This window comes from Podarcis vaucheri (assembly GCF_965113315.1).
Source record: "Podarcis vaucheri genome assembly, chromosome: 4".
Taxonomy (NCBI): Eukaryota; Metazoa; Chordata; class Lepidosauria; order Squamata; family Lacertidae; genus Podarcis; species Podarcis vaucheri.
In genome coordinates this window covers 59,114,461-59,131,867 of record NC_138762.1, presented here as the reverse complement: position 1 = coordinate 59,131,867, position 17,407 = coordinate 59,114,461, and the positions used below count along the sequence as shown (strand labels likewise).

At 42.2% G+C, this 17,407-nt stretch overlaps 1 protein-coding gene across 2 annotated transcripts; it reads left to right on the top strand.

Annotated features, from left to right (window-relative positions):
* Positions 1-230: 230 nt before the first annotated feature.
* On the top strand, positions 231-13,112 carry SIK1 (salt inducible kinase 1). 2 transcript variants are annotated; one of them, XM_082219827.1, is made up of 14 exons: positions 231-381; positions 1,092-1,322; positions 2,233-2,349; positions 4,565-4,628; positions 5,057-5,218; positions 5,595-5,719; positions 5,845-5,968; positions 6,586-6,809; positions 7,357-7,506; positions 8,060-8,182; positions 8,513-8,735; positions 10,163-10,438; positions 10,844-11,093; positions 12,029-13,112. In XM_082219827.1, the coding sequence occupies exons 2-14, from the start codon at positions 1,170-1,172 to the stop codon at positions 12,432-12,434; spliced, it is 2,397 nt and encodes a 798-aa protein (XP_082075953.1). In that variant the 5' UTR covers positions 231-381; positions 1,092-1,169; the 3' UTR covers positions 12,435-13,112. The 2 variants fall into 2 exon arrangements, with proteins under 2 accessions (XP_082075953.1, XP_082075954.1); XM_082219828.1 differs by lacking the exon at positions 231-381 and adding an exon at positions 481-610.
* The last annotated feature ends 4,295 nt before the right edge of the window (positions 13,113-17,407 follow it).

Here is a 17,407-nt window from a genome sequence, read left to right as displayed (position 1 = left end):
CCCTTTCCCTCGGCGCTAACGTCACCCCACCTTCCCGATCTCCAGGGCGACGGGCCCATCTGGGCGCGCGTCAGAGCCGCCCGTCTCTTGGCAACGGCTGGATGTCTCTCTCTCCCTTCTCATTCAGCCTCGCGCTTGATCGCGCGTCGCTCTGGCGTCAAAGTGACGTCAATGGGCCTGTCTCGGTTTTCGGAGGGGGCGGAGGGAGGGCTTCCCGCGTGCTCCTCTGGCCCCGGCACACACAGAGCGCGAGGGCAGCAGGGAGAGCAGCAGCAGCAGCAGCCTGGGAGCCTGGCAGGCAGGCAGGCAGGCGGGCGCGGAGCAGGAGGCGGCGACGGCGGCAGCAGCAGTCAGCCCGCCAGCCAGCCCGCCTCGCGCAAGGTAGAGTCGGAGAGCGAGGCGCGCGGGGAGACGCTCGCAGCCGGCGCTGCGCTGAGTCGGGGCGCAAGTTTTCCGAGGGGAATTTCCCGCGGCGCCTCCGCCTCGTGGCTTTCATGCTCCGTCCTCGGGGGCATTCCTGGGCTCCCCACAGTCTGGGTAGCCTAGTCTCTCTCTCTCTGCCTCCCGGGACGGCGGCTGCTTTGAGGGAAGCCCTTGCTGCAGCCCCTAGGTAGCTTTTGAGTGGAGCGTTTCTGTATATATGTATATAGTATAGATGACGATCGTCTTGTGAATAGTCCAGGCGAGGTTCCCAAGCTGCAAGACTCGCCAAGCCGCAGGGGATTTGCGCGGCGCTCGTCTTAACGCCCCCCAATTCCCGTCCCATTCATTGTTAGTGGAACTTGAATGGATCGGGCGCAGAAGTTAGTTTTTCAGATGATCCTGCAACGGGTTTCTTCCCTCATCCTAGACAGAACTTGCCCAGCACTTTTCTGCTACTTATTGCTAATTTTTTAAGCTGCAAAAGTACCTTTCGTTGCCTTTATCTTAGGCAAGCTTTGAAAGAGTCCGTTGCGCTTTCTCCAAGTTGAAAAGTCCTCAGGACTAACTTATGAAGTTGGGGGCAATTTGGTAGAACCTCAGTGGGGCAGATTATATATATATAATAATTCACTGAAAAATTCACTGGGACTTTATTTGTCTTCTTGCAGGTGCAGATTCCAGTCTCGGAAGAGGAAGGCTTATGTAGACATTTCTAAATAGCATTTGTGACCCACCAAAATCAAACCATGGTGATCATGTCAGATTATACAACTGTCCCCACCTCAAGCCACAGCCAGCAAAGGCCTCTTCGGGTCGGATTCTATGATATTGAGAGGACCTTGGGAAAAGGCAATTTTGCTGTAGTAAAACTGGCCAGACACAGAGTCACCAAAACACAGGTGGGTGTGTTGATGTTTGCTGCCTTGATCTGTATAGAAAATCAACTGTAAAGAACTGGTAGTATTCCTCTGTGGGGCTTTCTGTTTCCACAGATAAGGACTAAACTAGGTACATTAAGAGAATCTCCCTGGAGTAGACTGTATAATAGAATGTAGTTAAAATAGCAGCAGTTCAATTTGCACATTGAAATCACTTCAAAATGAATTTGGAAGTATTGGTGATTAGTGCTCTCTTCACTATTTTTGTTGACATAGTTAAAACAAACTGACGACATGGTGTCTTAGTTGATATTCCTAGGTAGTTGTCAGTTTTTGAAATAAGCTGTGTAGTGCAATTCCAGCTTACATTACCTTTCAGAACTTTAGTGGGATATGTGATTTGGATCAAAACACTGAAAGCTTCGACATTGTTTATATATATATATATATATATATACACACACACACACACACATATATACACAGTTTAATTATATATGCTGAATTTCTAAGTCAACCTATGATCTATTTTCTTGAATCTGGACTAGACAATATATTATAAAACACGGAACATCGGGAGTGATTGCCATTTTAGTTAAATTCAGTGACTGGCACTTTGATTCCTAAGTGTAGCAGTCTTTAAGCATAGTTTAAGGGGTAAGTAAGTTGAATTTAGTGACACTTCTAAGTAAACACGTTTACAATTGTGCTGCATTCACTTTTATCTGTTTACAAGTTCTGTTGGTTCCAATGAAATGGATCGTCAGTGAACTAGTGTTTGTGTTATTATTGCATTTGTTGATTGCTTTTCCCTAACTTTCTCAAATATAATTCGTTTTTCAAAACATTTTTTTAATTGTACTTGTATGTTGTGCAGTAGTATAAAACCATATTTTACAAGTGTTCTGGGTTTGTTTTCTTGAAACTATAGGTTGCAATAAAAATTATTGACAAAACACGGTTAGATTCAAGCAATTTGGAGAAAATCTATCGAGAGGTTCAGATTATGAAGCTTTTGAACCACCCCCACATTATCAAGCTGTATCAGGTAAGAGATAAGTTCTGATCACTACCTGGCTATTAGACTTATCCTTATGGCTTTGGCTGCTAATGATCTTAAAATGCACATGGTTCCAACAGGAAATGAATTGACATTACTTTTCTAAACAGTGCTGGAACAAAGTGACAAAGTATTTTATATCTAAATATTTAGCAAGGTTGTTATTTTGTTTTCACAATCAATTCAAACAATTATCAATTGTTCAAATGTGACTGTAAATCATTTGATGTGCTAGGTGTGCTGGGTAGACATACATAACTAAAATTCCTTGTGCCTTTACACGATGAAAATACTTCTCTGCTTATAGAATTTTCAAAACCATAATCAAACCTCTACTTACAATGCTGATTATTTGAATTACTAGTTGAAATTGGGCTTCGTCTGAGTAAATGTGTTTAGGGTCAGGCTGCCACTTGGAAGTTTTCTTAAAATCTTGGTTTTAGGAACTTCAAAAGCCACAGTGAAATACTATGCAATTTGTTCTAGCTCAGTTGTATTTTCAGCACATGCATTCCTTAAAAAAAGAACAAAAACTGATATACTCTGCATCTGATGAGCAGAGTTGAATTTACAAATGCTAAGTGTCTTATCTAATTAGTATTTGGTGGAAGTTCCTTTTAATCATCTTAAAGAGCACCTTATGGATTTAAGAGGAAGGTGATGAGTGACTTTTTGTCTAAGGAAGAAGAAAACGTTAAACGTGGCTTAAGAATATAGCTGCTCTTAAGTTCAGTGTACAGTAACAATTGCCATAATATAAGATGCCTAGAAAATACATCTTATCTTTGGGAAGATGAGCAAGGATAAGCTTCGCAAATATGAAAAGCAGAGCCAGTGAGAAACTTGTTTTGGTGGCGGTATTATTTTTAAAGTACACATATACGGCTGCCATATGAACTGCTGTAACACATATTTAGGTCTGTTTGTCATCACTCTACCTACCTGACAGATAATTTTTATTTCCTTTTTATAAAATAGTCCAGGTCAAAATAATATTTCAGGCATTAAATATTGTTTAAATCCTCTCATTGCTGAATTAGGCTACTTAGCTGAACCAGAAAAGTGTTTTTAGAAGCTGATTTTGTGAGGAGGAGAGGACAGTATTCCTACCTACACGTCTTTTCTGTGTTCATTTTTTGATGCACCCCTTTGGTGGAGGAGTCTGAACTGCAGGAATTAGGTGAAATGCCAGTTTGGGGGTGGAAGGATAGTGCTGACTTAGTTTCAACAGCACTGTCTAATTTTAATCCAATTGGCCTCTTTCCCAGAACATTTTAAATGTCTTACTCTTTCCTGTCACTTCTTTCTACATATATATATTTAAAATTTATATTTTTCATTATGTTTATATGTGGGATGAGAGCGCCTTTCTCTGCCTTTGATAGTCAAACCTCATTGCAGAATCTTAAAAAAAATAGTTTCTGAAAAGACACTGATGCTGCTTTGTGGTTCTTAATCCTTTTTTGTAAGCCAGAATTTACTGAACCAGAAAGTACAGAGTTGTTTGGGAGAGCTGTCTTTGACGGGTGTTTTATATTTATCATTTGATGCTGTAAAGCAGGAGAGGCAGTCTCAGGGAGCAACATGTTAAATTTATTTATTTTTTAAAGAATTTGAACCATATTTTAAAAAATGCTTTAGGTCATTTTAAACTTATTTTGCAGGCGGTAATGCCTTTTAGAAGTAAATTGATACTGAAATTGCCATTCACACTTCAGTGTTGATGGATGTTGAGAAATAGCTGTGCACACATAGGAAGCTGTTATGGATAGACAGGCACGTCTAGTAACTTACTGAGTGAATAAACCCACACAATACCAAGTGTGAATGGGGCGCTTGGATAGTTCTTGTTTGCTTTTTGTTCCACCTTCTGAATGTGTCGGTCACCTGCTTCCTAACAGTGAGATCATGAGTCCTGTTAACTGTCCTTAAATAACATGATATGCCTGTGTAGTTAATACACGTTAATGTAATAAATTATGGACATTGAAGGAAGAGGTGGATGCTATTGAAGTATCTCTGTATAGAAACAATATTAGGTTCATGCAGGGAAGCCTGGTCTTTTCGTTTAGCTCTTTTCTGTGGAGCAAATGCATTTGATATTCAAAGTATATTAAATATTTCAAAGGCCTGTATCTTTAATGCATTCTGGGTTTTTTTCTCCCCCCTCTCTCTTTCTCTTCTCCCTCTATACCCTTATTAGGTTATGGAGACAAAAGATATGCTTTACATTGTAACTGAATTTGCAAAAAATGGAGAAATGTTTGGTAAGTTCTTATCAAAGCATAGCAGTAGACACTTCCTTAGTAACTTGAATGTTGGGTGAGGAGCATGCATCTTAGCATTCGGATAAATGTGGGCTTTGTTTGTCTGTAGACTTTTACAGACATAGGATTATATGGGTTACACTCTACTTCAGATAACTGTGCTTTGAACAGACAAGTATTTGTCTGGTCTAGGCTGCAAAGCCAGATATAAATGAATTCCTTAATTAGCTGAAGTCCAATTAATGGATGGGAATTTATTTGTGGGCGTGTTGTTTTATGAGGGTACAGAAGCCGGGGATTTCAATCCTAATGCTTAGATATCCAAAGTAAAGGTCACAACACTGAAGGAGGAAAGTCTAGTTGGGGGTCAAAGGAGAAGTTTGTCCGTGGCGTTTAGTATTTGACCCTTTTGTCATTGTCTTTGGCAGATCACTTGACTTCCCATGGTCACCTGAGTGAGAGTGAAGCACGGAAGAAGTTCTGGCAGATCCTTTCAGCTGTAGAATATTGCCACAGTCATCATATAGTGCACAGAGACCTCAAAACGGAGAACCTGTTGTTAGACGCTAACATGAACATCAAGCTTGCAGGTGAGAATGGTTGCACAGATTATGTCACTAAAAAACTTAGTAGGGCTTCATGAAATCCTTGTATGAACAACTTCTTTGTGTGATGCCGCAATAGACAGAACCTTTGAAATTCTATGTTTATGAACCTGCTGGATGGATTATATATAATACTTAGCAAAGAAGCATAGGTGCAATTTATTTATTTACTGGATTTATATAAGCTGCTCAGTGACATACTTTCTCTGAACAGCTCACAATAAATAAAAGAGTAAAATCCAATGTTGAAATACAAAAGCAAAACAAATACATAGAGGTCCCTTGCAGTGCCCCTGCTTGCTTTAATTACAAGTGTATTTTTAAAAATATAAAGGAATATTTCATTTATCTTCCTCTACAGACTTTGGGTTTGGAAACTTCTACAAATCTGGAGAGCCTCTCTCTACATGGTGTGGGAGCCCACCTTATGCAGCCCCTGAAGTCTTTGAAGGAAAGGAATATGAAGGTCCGCATCTTGATATATGGGTAGGTATTGCATTCTGTATTAGATTTCTCGTTGTGTATTAATTATCCAAGATGGTGATGCTTGACAGACTTCACTGACTGCATTTCAGACATTCATGTATTGCACTGTTTTTCTTTCTTGGCAGAGCCTTGGCGTTGTGCTTTATGTCCTTGTCTGTGGCTCTCTGCCATTTGATGGACCCAATCTGCCATCTTTAAGACAAAGGGTGCTCGAAGGACGATTCCGCATTCCCTACTTCATGTCACAAGGTGTGTTTACCAATCTTTCTGGCATTAGAAATCCACAATTCCTTTCCCGTTTTGTAGTTATTTGTTAGAGTTTTAGGTTTTGAACCATATTTTCCAGATAAAAGCTTATGTCTTGCATAATCCTGTTTTTGGTGTTTAGAAGAACACTCTAGATCTATGTTGATAGTGAAATCATATGTTTCCCAGGTAGATTTTATATGACATGTACAAAGGCATATCTGTGAAGAAGAGGATGGCACTCTGGCTGTAGTGGCTTATATTTAATGAAAAGGGGCATATTAAAAATTATTTTAAATTTATTCAGTCATTAAAACTGTCAAAGACTGAAATATTGACAGTTTGCTACAGTTCCCCAATAACTTACATCTTGCTCATGCTGTGGAAAAAAGAACATGTTAATTTATCATTGTTTTCAGCATATAGACTCAAAACAGCTCAAACTCTTTTGAGCGGTATGTGATACAATTGCAAAATAACCTTAGGTTATCAGACAGTTGTTTGGTGCTCTTTTATGGGTAATAATAAAAAGTAGTGGCCACTAGTTTAGCTTTCAGTGATGTGTCTTGCCTCTTAATATCTATATTCATGTTTCGGTTTTGTGTCTTATCTTTCAACAGACTGTGAAACGCTGATTCGACGAATGCTGGTTGTGGATCCCACAAAACGAATCACAATTGCCCAAATAAAGCAGCACAAGTGGATGCAAGCAGACCCTTCCCTTCAGCAGCAGCAGTCTTTGTCATTCTCCATGCATAACTACAACTCTAACCTGGGTGACTACAACGAACAAGTCCTTGGGATCATGCATACTCTTGGGATTGATAGGCAGAGAACAGTTGAGGTGAGCCCTTAGCTACATGTTTGGCATCTGAGAAGCCCTTGTCCCTTAAAAAATATTGGAATAGACATTGTGCTCTATAGGAAAGGGTAATATGTTTCCCATTTAGATTTCAAATTTTGAAAATGGTGCCCCATGTTGTGGTGGTGCTAAAAAGTAGTGTGTTGCTTGGTAGAATTTCTTCCATGTTATCTGGAAACCAGGCAGGGTGCTTCTCAAATATGGCACTATAGGCACGAGACTGAATTATTAGGCTGCAGACATACCTGGCTGATAAGAGGGAAATATGGGACATATGAGACTAACTTGAAAGCACACATGACCAAGTTTTTTTGCCTTCTGAGAATGGGCTTGCGTTGCTTCTAATAATACACACATCCCAATCCCTCTATTTTAAATGCATCATTTTGTAGAATCCCTCTTGATTTCGGGGGCTGATTCTTCCAAGTAAACGCGTCTTGACCTTCTGACCTTTAGCGAAGAGGTGGCCCTCCCCTTTTGAACCAAGCAATCTATTAACAGCTGCCTTTCTCTCTCCTGTCTCCTCTAGTCTCTACAAAACAGCAGCTACAATCACTTCGCTGCAATTTATTACCTTCTCCTGGAGCGTCTCAAGGAGTACCGAAGCAATCAGTTGTCAAATCGCCCAGTAAGCAGCCGTCAGCAAAGGCCAAGGAGCTCAGACTTCAGCAACATTGAGGTAAGATGATGCGCTGTCCTTCATAAGGTCACACCAGTTCCTCGCTGTCCTTTTAAGAAGTATATATTCTGCTGCATATTCTGCTTCTGGGGCAGTAGCTTATATTTTGTGTGACCAAGAATGGCATTTTCCTCATGTTTCTTTTTATGCCTGAGATCAAAGGACATTTTTCAGCAGGGGATAGGAAGCGGGTGGGGAGGAGGTCTCTTGTACCCGGCCTCAGTGTCGACAGGAAACGGAGCTTGCTTCAGGTTTAAAACCAAAATTCTGGAAGCACTCAGGAGGATGTAGAATGAATTATACAAGTGTAAAAACCATAGGCTGCAGGAAATCTCCGTCTGTGAAGCATTAAGCAGACGGGAGCTGCATCCTGTGCAATGTCCTAACCTCTGTGTTACTTGGAACTCTGTATGGATATGTATTTATTGAAGAGCAAATTAATTCATCCTTTCATATTGATCCATACCCGTGCAGCCTTTCAAGCTTAATGTATTTGTTCTAGTTACAAGAGTGGTTGGTAATGACTGTTCTCTCAATCCTTCTTTGGCTTCAGTTGCCTCAGGACAGCCTTGCCAGCGAGACCTTGAGATCATCTCTGTTCTACCAGCAGCCCCAGAATCTGATTCAGTCGCCCTTGCAGGCAGAAATGGATTGTGACATAAACAACCCATTACAGGTTGGTGCTGCTAGCATCCTCACTTCGTTTTTGATTGAAGGAAGTGTACATGCCTGTGTGTGTGTGTGTGTGTGTGTGTGTGTGTTTGTGAGTGAGAGAGACCTGAGGGCAAAAAGGTCTGGGATGCATTTAAATATCCACCCCATCCATCTTTTTATTTGTAAATAAAATTCATAAAACTGAATAAAAAATCCCTTGAAGGATATCATAGAGGCATAATACACAGGGTACCCAAGCAGCTATGATAATGAAGGGATCGTTGGGGAGAGGAATGTGGGGAGGAACCAAACAAGGCCACTCTATCACTTCCTGTCTTTTTTGACCTTTCAGCCTATGTTCTTTCCTGTGGACCCGAACTTCAACAGTCTTTTTCGGAATCGCTCAATCTCTCCAAACAGCCTCCTGGAAACCACCATCAGTGAGGAAGTCAGGCAGGACAAAGAGCTGGAGGAGGAAATTAAAGCCTTCAACCCCATTCGCCTCCCCATCAACACAAGCCGAAGGCACACGCTGGCTGAAGTGACAACTCATTTTTATCAGTGTTCTCCACCATGTAAGTGTTTGCAAGAAGGGTAGACCCCAGGATATACATAGAGGGTAGAAGAGTGTTTCCTTTTTGTGCTTTAAACAACATGTTGACAGACATCACAGTTTTTTTGTACCTCTGTTTAGTGCATTTATTCACAGTAGGCTATTTAAAACATTTGGATTTGGAGCCGAACAGCCAAGTAACTCTCCCAGGCCTATTCCAGAATGGGGCTTTTCCTTCCAGTGCACAATAAACATGTAATGGTTATTGGAAATCTGAACGACATTTACCCAAGCATGATCATTTTTGTAGAGAAAATTTCCTTTTTTAAGCATTGTAGCTGCAGTGTTTGTCAACGTTTTGTCAAAATATGAGCCCCATAGTTGGAAGATGGTGGTATGAGCACCATTGAGAATATACAAATAGCTCATTAGCAGAGCATCTGCTTGCATGCAGAAGGTCCCAGGTTCAATCCTGGAAGTCTGCAAGTAGAGCTGGGAGAGACCCTGGAGAGCAGCTGCCAGTCATTGTAAACAATGCTACTTGACTCTGTTTAAGGCCATTTCCTATTATTTTTCTTGAGACTAGCAAAACAGGCTCTTTCCCTAGCTATGCCCTCTTAAAACCTTTTAATTCCCTCTCTCTTCGTTCTCTGTTGCTCTCCAAAATGATAGAGGACGTCATGTAACCATTTTAATTTAAAAGTGCAAGTCTGAACATCAAACCATAGTTTTTGTTAACCGTTTTATTTACTTTTTTATTCTTCCCTCTTCCCATTCCTTCCCCGCCCTAGTTTCTTTGGAAATTGTGTGTTTTCACTCTTTGGTACCTATCTTCAGTGGGTATGGAGTGTGCTTTTGAAGCTTAGTGAACAGTTTGCATCTCTCGCTGCATTCCATGGCATTATTTGGAAGCAGGATATTTTGCCTCTGACACGGAGTTCTAGCCAGCTATGCTAGCTTCTTGGCAGGGAGGTCAGTGCAGTGCAAGCACACTGGCGGGTTAACCTCCCCAGCACATCCTTCTCCCTCCTGGTAAGCTACAGAACCTGCCATGGTTTGTGTGCTACCTTTACTAAACACACACCACACAAACCCACAATAGTGTCAACACAATTCCCGTACCTTCATCCTGTCCCCTGGAAAAGGCCATCTAAGCCCTAAAACCAAGATAATTATTGCAGCTGCACTTGATAGAGCAAGGATCCCCTATTGTATTATTACTCGCTTTAGCAATAAAATCACCCTATAAGACTACATTGCTGCTATAACTGGGATGGCACGCCTGCCACGTACAAAGCCTTGTGAGTTTTATACTTGTTTGCATTATGGTCTGAGGCTTTGGTTAATGGTAGATTTTCTTTGGGTGGGGAGATTAATCTTATTTCTTCTTTAACTTTCTGTATCCATTTTGCAGACGGTCTCTTCCAACCCATCTGCTTCTTTTTGTAGGTATAGTCATTTCCTCTTCCGCAAGCCCTACGGAAGGAACCAGTTCTGACAGCTGCCTCACTTCATCAGCAAATGATGGCTCTGTGGCTCTGAGCAACTGTTTGGAAGATCAGATGATGCTTGGTCACCCAGCGACAGCCAGAGTTACATCATCGTTTCCGACTTCCCATTCGGACACACCAGTATTGCAGGCTCAGGGCTGTCTGGGTGGTGCTTCTCTGTTGCCGGTCAGCTTCCAGGAAGGAAGGAGGGCATCTGATACCTCACTAACTCAAGGTAATTATTTCCTTGCTATGTAAGCAATACCAGCCCATAAACACACACAGTAGATACATCAAGTAGTTGCTTTTTGTAGTTCTGTAATCAATATGCCAGACTCCTGCTTTCATCATAAGATTAGCACAGACCATCTGCACACATTTTATTTGCCCATCCCATGAAATAACCTGAAAATGCAACAGTGCAGTTTATAAGATATGCAAGTTGGGAAAAGAGGAGCTGCTTGGCAGATTAAATTGGGTTCTATTTGTCTTCTGTGGCTCTTGTACGAGGTTCCTGATTGGTGGGGAAATGAGCTGCAGCAGGTCTGTAGTAGGTGCAAGTAATGTGTGTGTCCAAAGTCAATGTCAACCTGTCATGCTGGTAGATTTATAACTCTCCTTCTTCTTCTTTGCTTTATAGGCTTGAAGGCATTTAGACAGCAGCTACGGAAGAATGCTAGAGCCAAAGGTTTTCTGGGACTGAATAAAATCAAAGGGCTTGCTCGCCAGGTGTGCCAGTCCTCATCTGCTCGGGTAGCACGGAACGGCACGAGTCCTTTCCAGCATTCTCAGCAGAGTGCCTGCGTATACAGCAGCGGGGGAAATGGTGGCAGCGGCGTAAGCAGTAGAGAGAGCAGGAACCTCCTTGAAGAGGTGCTTCAGCAGCAGAGGTGAGAGAGCAGCACACTGGCTATTGTAACAGTAGCTTAGTATATCACGACCTTGCCTTCACATTGAAAACAGACGAGCTGTTTGTTTTCCACATCACTTTTGGGACAGGATGTGTGATCTGATGCTAGCATTGCTAGCTCCACTTAAAGCATCAGTTTGCAATATAGGGTGCTCAGGTTTAAACATAAATGGGCTGCGTCTGACTAAGTCATTCTTGGAGTTGACCCATTTAAATCAGTGGGCTTAAGTTAGCCAGGGCTAACTGAAGCCCATTGGTTTCAATGGGTTTATTATTTTTTGTTATTGGGGGTGGGAGGAATGCCAGTTGTTGTCATAAGATTCGTTCTTAGTATTTTCAGGCATGGAAGGATACTTTTTAGCATCTTACATTGTTTCTGCATCACACAGAGGTCTGCACAGACATCCAAACTATGTGCATGGTGGGGATGCAAATTACACCAGCCCTACCCCGGGTCATCCTCTTCTGTGCAGGGGCTGTGTAGAGCCTAGTATCCACATAAGCTCAGTCCACACTGAACTGTGCCTCTTGATTTTCAGATCTCTGGGTGGTGTGGGTAGGATCTGTTCATGCTGGGTTGTACACACATAGCTAAATTTGTGAACAGCATTTTGGGTGAGGCAAGCACACCACGGAGGATGGGATAGGCTAAGCTGGCAAGATCCCCGTTTCCCACCACACGCATAGAGATGGAATGTCTGTGTAGGGCTGCAGCCCACAAGGGAGACTCTGTACCAGTGGCTTAGTCATGCAGAAGAATGTTCCCCCCCCCCCACCAAATCTGCTGTCACGACTTGCAAAGACAAATGCTTCTAATGCCAAGGTGTGAGGGACAGAGGCTGTAATGTGAGAACAACCCCAAGGAAGCATATTAAAAATGGATAACTTCTTCACTCTCTTCTTTCTTGTATCCAGAATGCTCCAGTTACAACATCACCAGCCAGCCTGTCACCAACCTTCTCAGGTGTCCCAGTCGCACACCATCCTCATGCCTGACACTACAGGAAGCAAAGCATCCAGTTCCTTCCCCCTGTCCGAACTGCAGAGCGAGAACTCATTAGAGTTTGCCTTCCGCAACACCCAGTTTCTCCAGCCTCACCTGTTTGGAGTCAGTGTTTCTCCAGTAACTTCAGCTGCTCACCTCCTAGACACCCACCTGCACATCAGTAGCAATGTCTCCCCCATCACCTCCATGTTTTCTCAGCAGAATGGCTTTGCTGTGCAATCTCCGAGCTATGATGCAGTTACTTTGCAGCATGGGGACTTTGAAATGGAGGACCTTACATCCACCCAGATGGGGAAGTTCGTCTTAGTCAAATAAGATTCCCCGCCCCCCCCTTCCTGCTCTCCAGTTCTCGTGGTTCACACATCTTTCTTTTGGAAGAGTGTGCTGCTCTCGCTACGATCTGCAGATGGGTGATTTTTATTATTTTTTGCAACAGTAAAAACTCAGAAGCAATAACCTGTTTGAAATATGTGAAGAGGCCATTTGGCTTAGTAAAGCCCCGAACTTTATAGAACTAAAAGAAAAAAGCAATACTTGCGTCTTTTGGCTTCAACTGTACTTGCACTGAACAAATGTAACCAGAAACTGAAAGGAGAAAAAAAACCTCTTTTGTTTTTGGAAGAAAAGAATGACAGGGAAGTGGGGGGTGGGGTGGGGAGGGCACAGGAGAACACTTTTCTGGTACTGTATTAAAGTCAGGCCAATACAGCTCTGCTGTTATGCAAGACTTTGACGGCTGTCAATGGTTGTGGTGTAGCAGGGGAAGGCTTTTCAAAGAAGGGACCAGAGCCACCCTATTCACAATATTTGTTTATGGATTTGTGAAGACGATAATTACCTCTTTTCTTAAAGACGACAAGCAAGAAAAAACCGCCACCCACAAACATAAACACAGATGCTTTTGTGTCACATTAATCGTTGATAGGGGAATAATGACAAAATTATTACGCATTATTTGTTTTTATACTCTTGTTAAAGGAACCAATACCTCTCTTTACTTTATATTCTCCCTTACTCAAAGGTTTGTACCTTAAGAGGAAACTGTGAACTTTTCTGCTTAGTCTCTCACTTGTAGCAGCTAAGGGTAGTTTGTATTCATTAGTAAGGTAAAGGCACCCCTGCCCGAACGGGCCAGTCTTGACAGACTGTGGGGTTTGTGCGCCCATCTCACATCTATTGGCCGGGGGCCAGCGCTGTCCGGAGACACTTCCGGGTCACGTGGCCAGCGTGACATCGCTGCTCTGGCGAGCCAGAGCCGCACACGGAACGCCGTTTACCTTCCCGCTGGTAAGCGGTACCTATTTATCTACTTGCCCCCGGGGGTGCTTTCGAACTGCTAGGTGGGCAGGCGCTGGGACCGAGCAGCGGGAGCGCACCCCGCCGCGGGGATTCGAACCGCCGACCTTTCGATCGGCAAGCCCTAGGCGTTGAGGCTTTAGCCCACAGCGCCACCCGCGTCCCACATTCATTAGAAGCATTAGAAGCATCTAATGTATTCATTAGAAGCAATTAATTTGTCCTCTGGCGGTTCTGTTACCAGACTACAAATTGTGTTCCTGCCTTTCTCTCTTCCGGTGGTGGTGAGGTTCAAGAGTAGGAAAATGTCTGTGCATCAATGAGGAGATGCCCGTGGAATACCGCAGAGGTGATGGGAGCAGAATTGCTAAGAGGTGCTGGTGTGGGAAGGCTTTCTTTTTAAATTCTTCTTTTACCTCCCTTCCCTCTGCCACCCCTTGAAAAGCACTATCAAATGCTTTGAGGTTGCCTATGGGATGTCTCTCAGTGCTGCACGCAATTAATGCCGCTGCTAATGAGGTTTTTATGCATTTCGTTATCAGGGTCCAAACTGAACTGTCTCATTGGGGAAACGTGCAATATTCAAAAGGTTGTGACAATTGTACTGACAGTCAAAAGGAAATAGGATAGCACAACTTGATACTCTTCGTAAACAGTCGTTTTTTGAACAAACTAGTTTAAGTGAGATGAACAGCACAACTTCTGGGTTTTGTTGTTTTGTATACTAATAGACGAGAGGGTTGTTTTTTTATTTTAGGCATTTTTATTTGCGGTTTTAATATCCTCTATGTGTGTGTGTGTGCGTGCACACATATAGGACTCGGAAGACAATATACACTACTTGGCTTTTGAAATAAGCTTTTTGGAGTTCCCTGGCATTTGCTTCCTCTGACCATAGAATGACTTTTGTTGATACCAGTGGAAGCCTGGCAATGGATGTCAGAGGGAGCGGGGAGACCACAGCAGGTCTTCCTTTGACCTAATAGATAGTTGGGGGAAAGAGGGTGGAAGATCAGTTGTCAGTAGCAGGTGAGCAAGCTTGGCCTAAATTACCATTCAAATGTCTGAAAACAGCTTCATTCTGTCTAACACTTTTAAGGACCCATCTCTAAATGTAACACAGGGGTGCCTTCAAGTTACTACTACTGCTTCTTGCAACCTGCAGTGTTATATATGTAAAAAACGAAAAAGAAAAAAAGCTATTTTTTTAAATAAATAAGCCAAAGACTGTCTGTCTGTGGTGGTAGTGAGGAGGGAGATAAAGTTGTATAGATCTATCTGTGGCTTTTCAACCTCTTTATCTGTGTACAGTATCTATATTGACGTGTCTTCAGTTTGCTGCTGCTGCTGCTTTGTGTTCTGGAATCTCCAGGGTGAAGGGAAATAACTCCGTACAACCTTCTCTCTGACTGGTGCCTTTCGGCAGAGAAAATACCAGACTCATGCTAACTTGCAAAGCGGTTTGGTGTGTGGTTTGTAGGAGTGGCTACAAGGAGTGGGAGCAAGATCCATCACAAAGCAGCAACGTTGCCTTCATTTTCGTAAAACGGTAGCAACATGTTATTTTATGAACTGCATTCCCCACCCCACCCATTTCTGTCTTTTTACTTTATTTTCTACCATAGATCAAGAGGCCACAAAAAACAACTTTTTGTTCTAAGCAATGACAAGCACTTTACTTCTTGAGCCCCCCCTCCCCAATTGCTATAGAAAATGCTTTGAAACTATTCTGAAGTAGAAAAAGGTCATTTTCAACATTTCAGGGTTTGTGTCTCCTTTCCCCCCTTGTAGTGTTCTTGACAGTACTGTTTTGCAGACTGCAATGCAATAGATTATTTAAATACACTATGTGATTGGTTTAATTAAGATGTATAGTTTTATTTTTTATCATGACGAGATCATTTTGTTTCTTATGTTAAAGAGATGTACACCAAAATGATTAGTTGTGTTTTATTTAATATTTAAATAAACAGTTGTTGAAATAATTTACGATCTGCCTTGCAATCCTTTTTTTTAAAAAAAGTGTGGCTTTTTAAAAAAGATACATCTATTTGGGTTTCCCTTACAGCTGATCTTTTTGTAGAGTCTTTTATTTCCATGAAAAACAGAAGGGCTCCTCAGATGTTTTCCACCCCCACACAAATACTACGGTGTTTCCTGATCTGGTGTCTTCCAGAGTGTTTTGGATCACAGCTTCCAAAACGCTGTGCTAGCTGAGGCTGATGGGAGTTGTAGTCCAAAACATCTGAAAGGCGCTAGGTTGGGAAAGGCTGGTATACGGAATACATGGAAAAGGAAACAGAACCATGTTCTCTGGTCCTGTCCCCAGTCTCCACACAGTCATTGGAACGTATGCAAGGTATTTCTTTTTGTGTACAGTTCTATCCTCTTGAGCGCAAGCAACTAAAATTCATCCGGCACTAACAAATTATTATGGCTTAACATTTTATGGATTTTGGGGATCTTTATAGGGTTGCTAACTTTTGATATTAAAAATACTCATTTGCTGCTCTCCTAAGACCTTACGTGGAGCTAGTTTTACCAAGAACACCTAGAAGGTTAGGGGAGAAATTTGCAGAAACATAATAAGTCGAGATGACAATTATATGAAGTCTCTGTGTATGTGAAACTCAGTATAACAAAACACACCAGGTGATGCACTGGATCAAGTATAGTAATCAGTCAGTCTCTCTCTTCCTCCTACTATTGTATATAGTTAGTATTAAAGTCCAAATAAAAGGAATTATGATGCAGAAATGTCATAAAATTATATTCGGTATGGATTTCTAAAAATGGGGCAATAACTGTCACCTAATAAATTCCATAGGAAGGCTGCATACATGCCAAATGACTTGTGATTAAATCAGCTTGTTAACACACAAGAAATCCACAGCCAATATATGTAGAAGTACAAATTAAGTATTGTAACTTCACTCAGACCAAACACGAAAGAAGCATATTGTCGAGGAGGAATTGTTTTAAAGTTCTGCCTTTCTCACTGGCTCTCCCCTGCCCTGAATAATGGAACATCATAAGATTGTCAAAAGTCTTGGGATCTTTTGGAAATGTTGCAAATCATCCTCTTGGCTGGCCTTTGAAGCTAAGGATTAAGGTAGCAAAATGAAGGAAGTATCAGTGAACTTTAAAAAAAATATCTGTTCACATATACGGAAATTCTTGAGCTGTCTCTGTAGTTTACTGGCATTTTAATCCCAGATACTGGTTACTTCCCTGAATGCAGTTTTGCTCGTAAGACCTGTCAAATAATGGCTGGTTGGCAAACCTAGATTTACCCAAGCGAATACTGTTGCCCTTGTTGTGGGGTGATGTAAGTAGGGCAGCTTCAGCTTCCTCCTTGGCCTGCCACTAACATCCCATCAGCCACTAAATGCAGTGTACAGGACTTGGGCAATAATTATAATTATTACTTTGTGTGGCATTGCTAGAGGCAGGGCTGTAGTGCCAGCATGGCATAAATACCACTTTCTGCACTGGGGAGTGGGGGGGGGGAGAGGTGTGTTCAGAAAGAGATTTCTGTCTCTTCTTGGGGACTAATCACGGTTTGGCAGATGAGTGTTGGCCGGGGGGGGGGGGAGCGTTTGTCTTTTACTTTCAGCAGTTGTCAAACAGGAGATGCTGGCAATCTCTGTGCATGTCATCTGTTTTTGCATATGAATTTGGACAAGATCTTCCAAAGCATCTAGATTTTCCACATGCTTATCCCTCTTACATTGCATAAGCAGAAATAAATTGCCTATGAATGCATACTTTTGGCTCAATAATTCCTTTGGCTACATACCATTAGGGAACTGGGGCTGACACCAACTGTGAACTTAACTCTTAGTATCCCTGCTCATAATGAACGGCTGCAAATGTAGCTTTTAAATCTGGGGCGTAGAGTGTTGTGGTTTTGCACACGTTTGTTTCGAGAGGCACAGAAGGCTTCTGAGGTTTTAACCTGATCGTGGGACTTGTTCTCCCTTCTCCCAGGC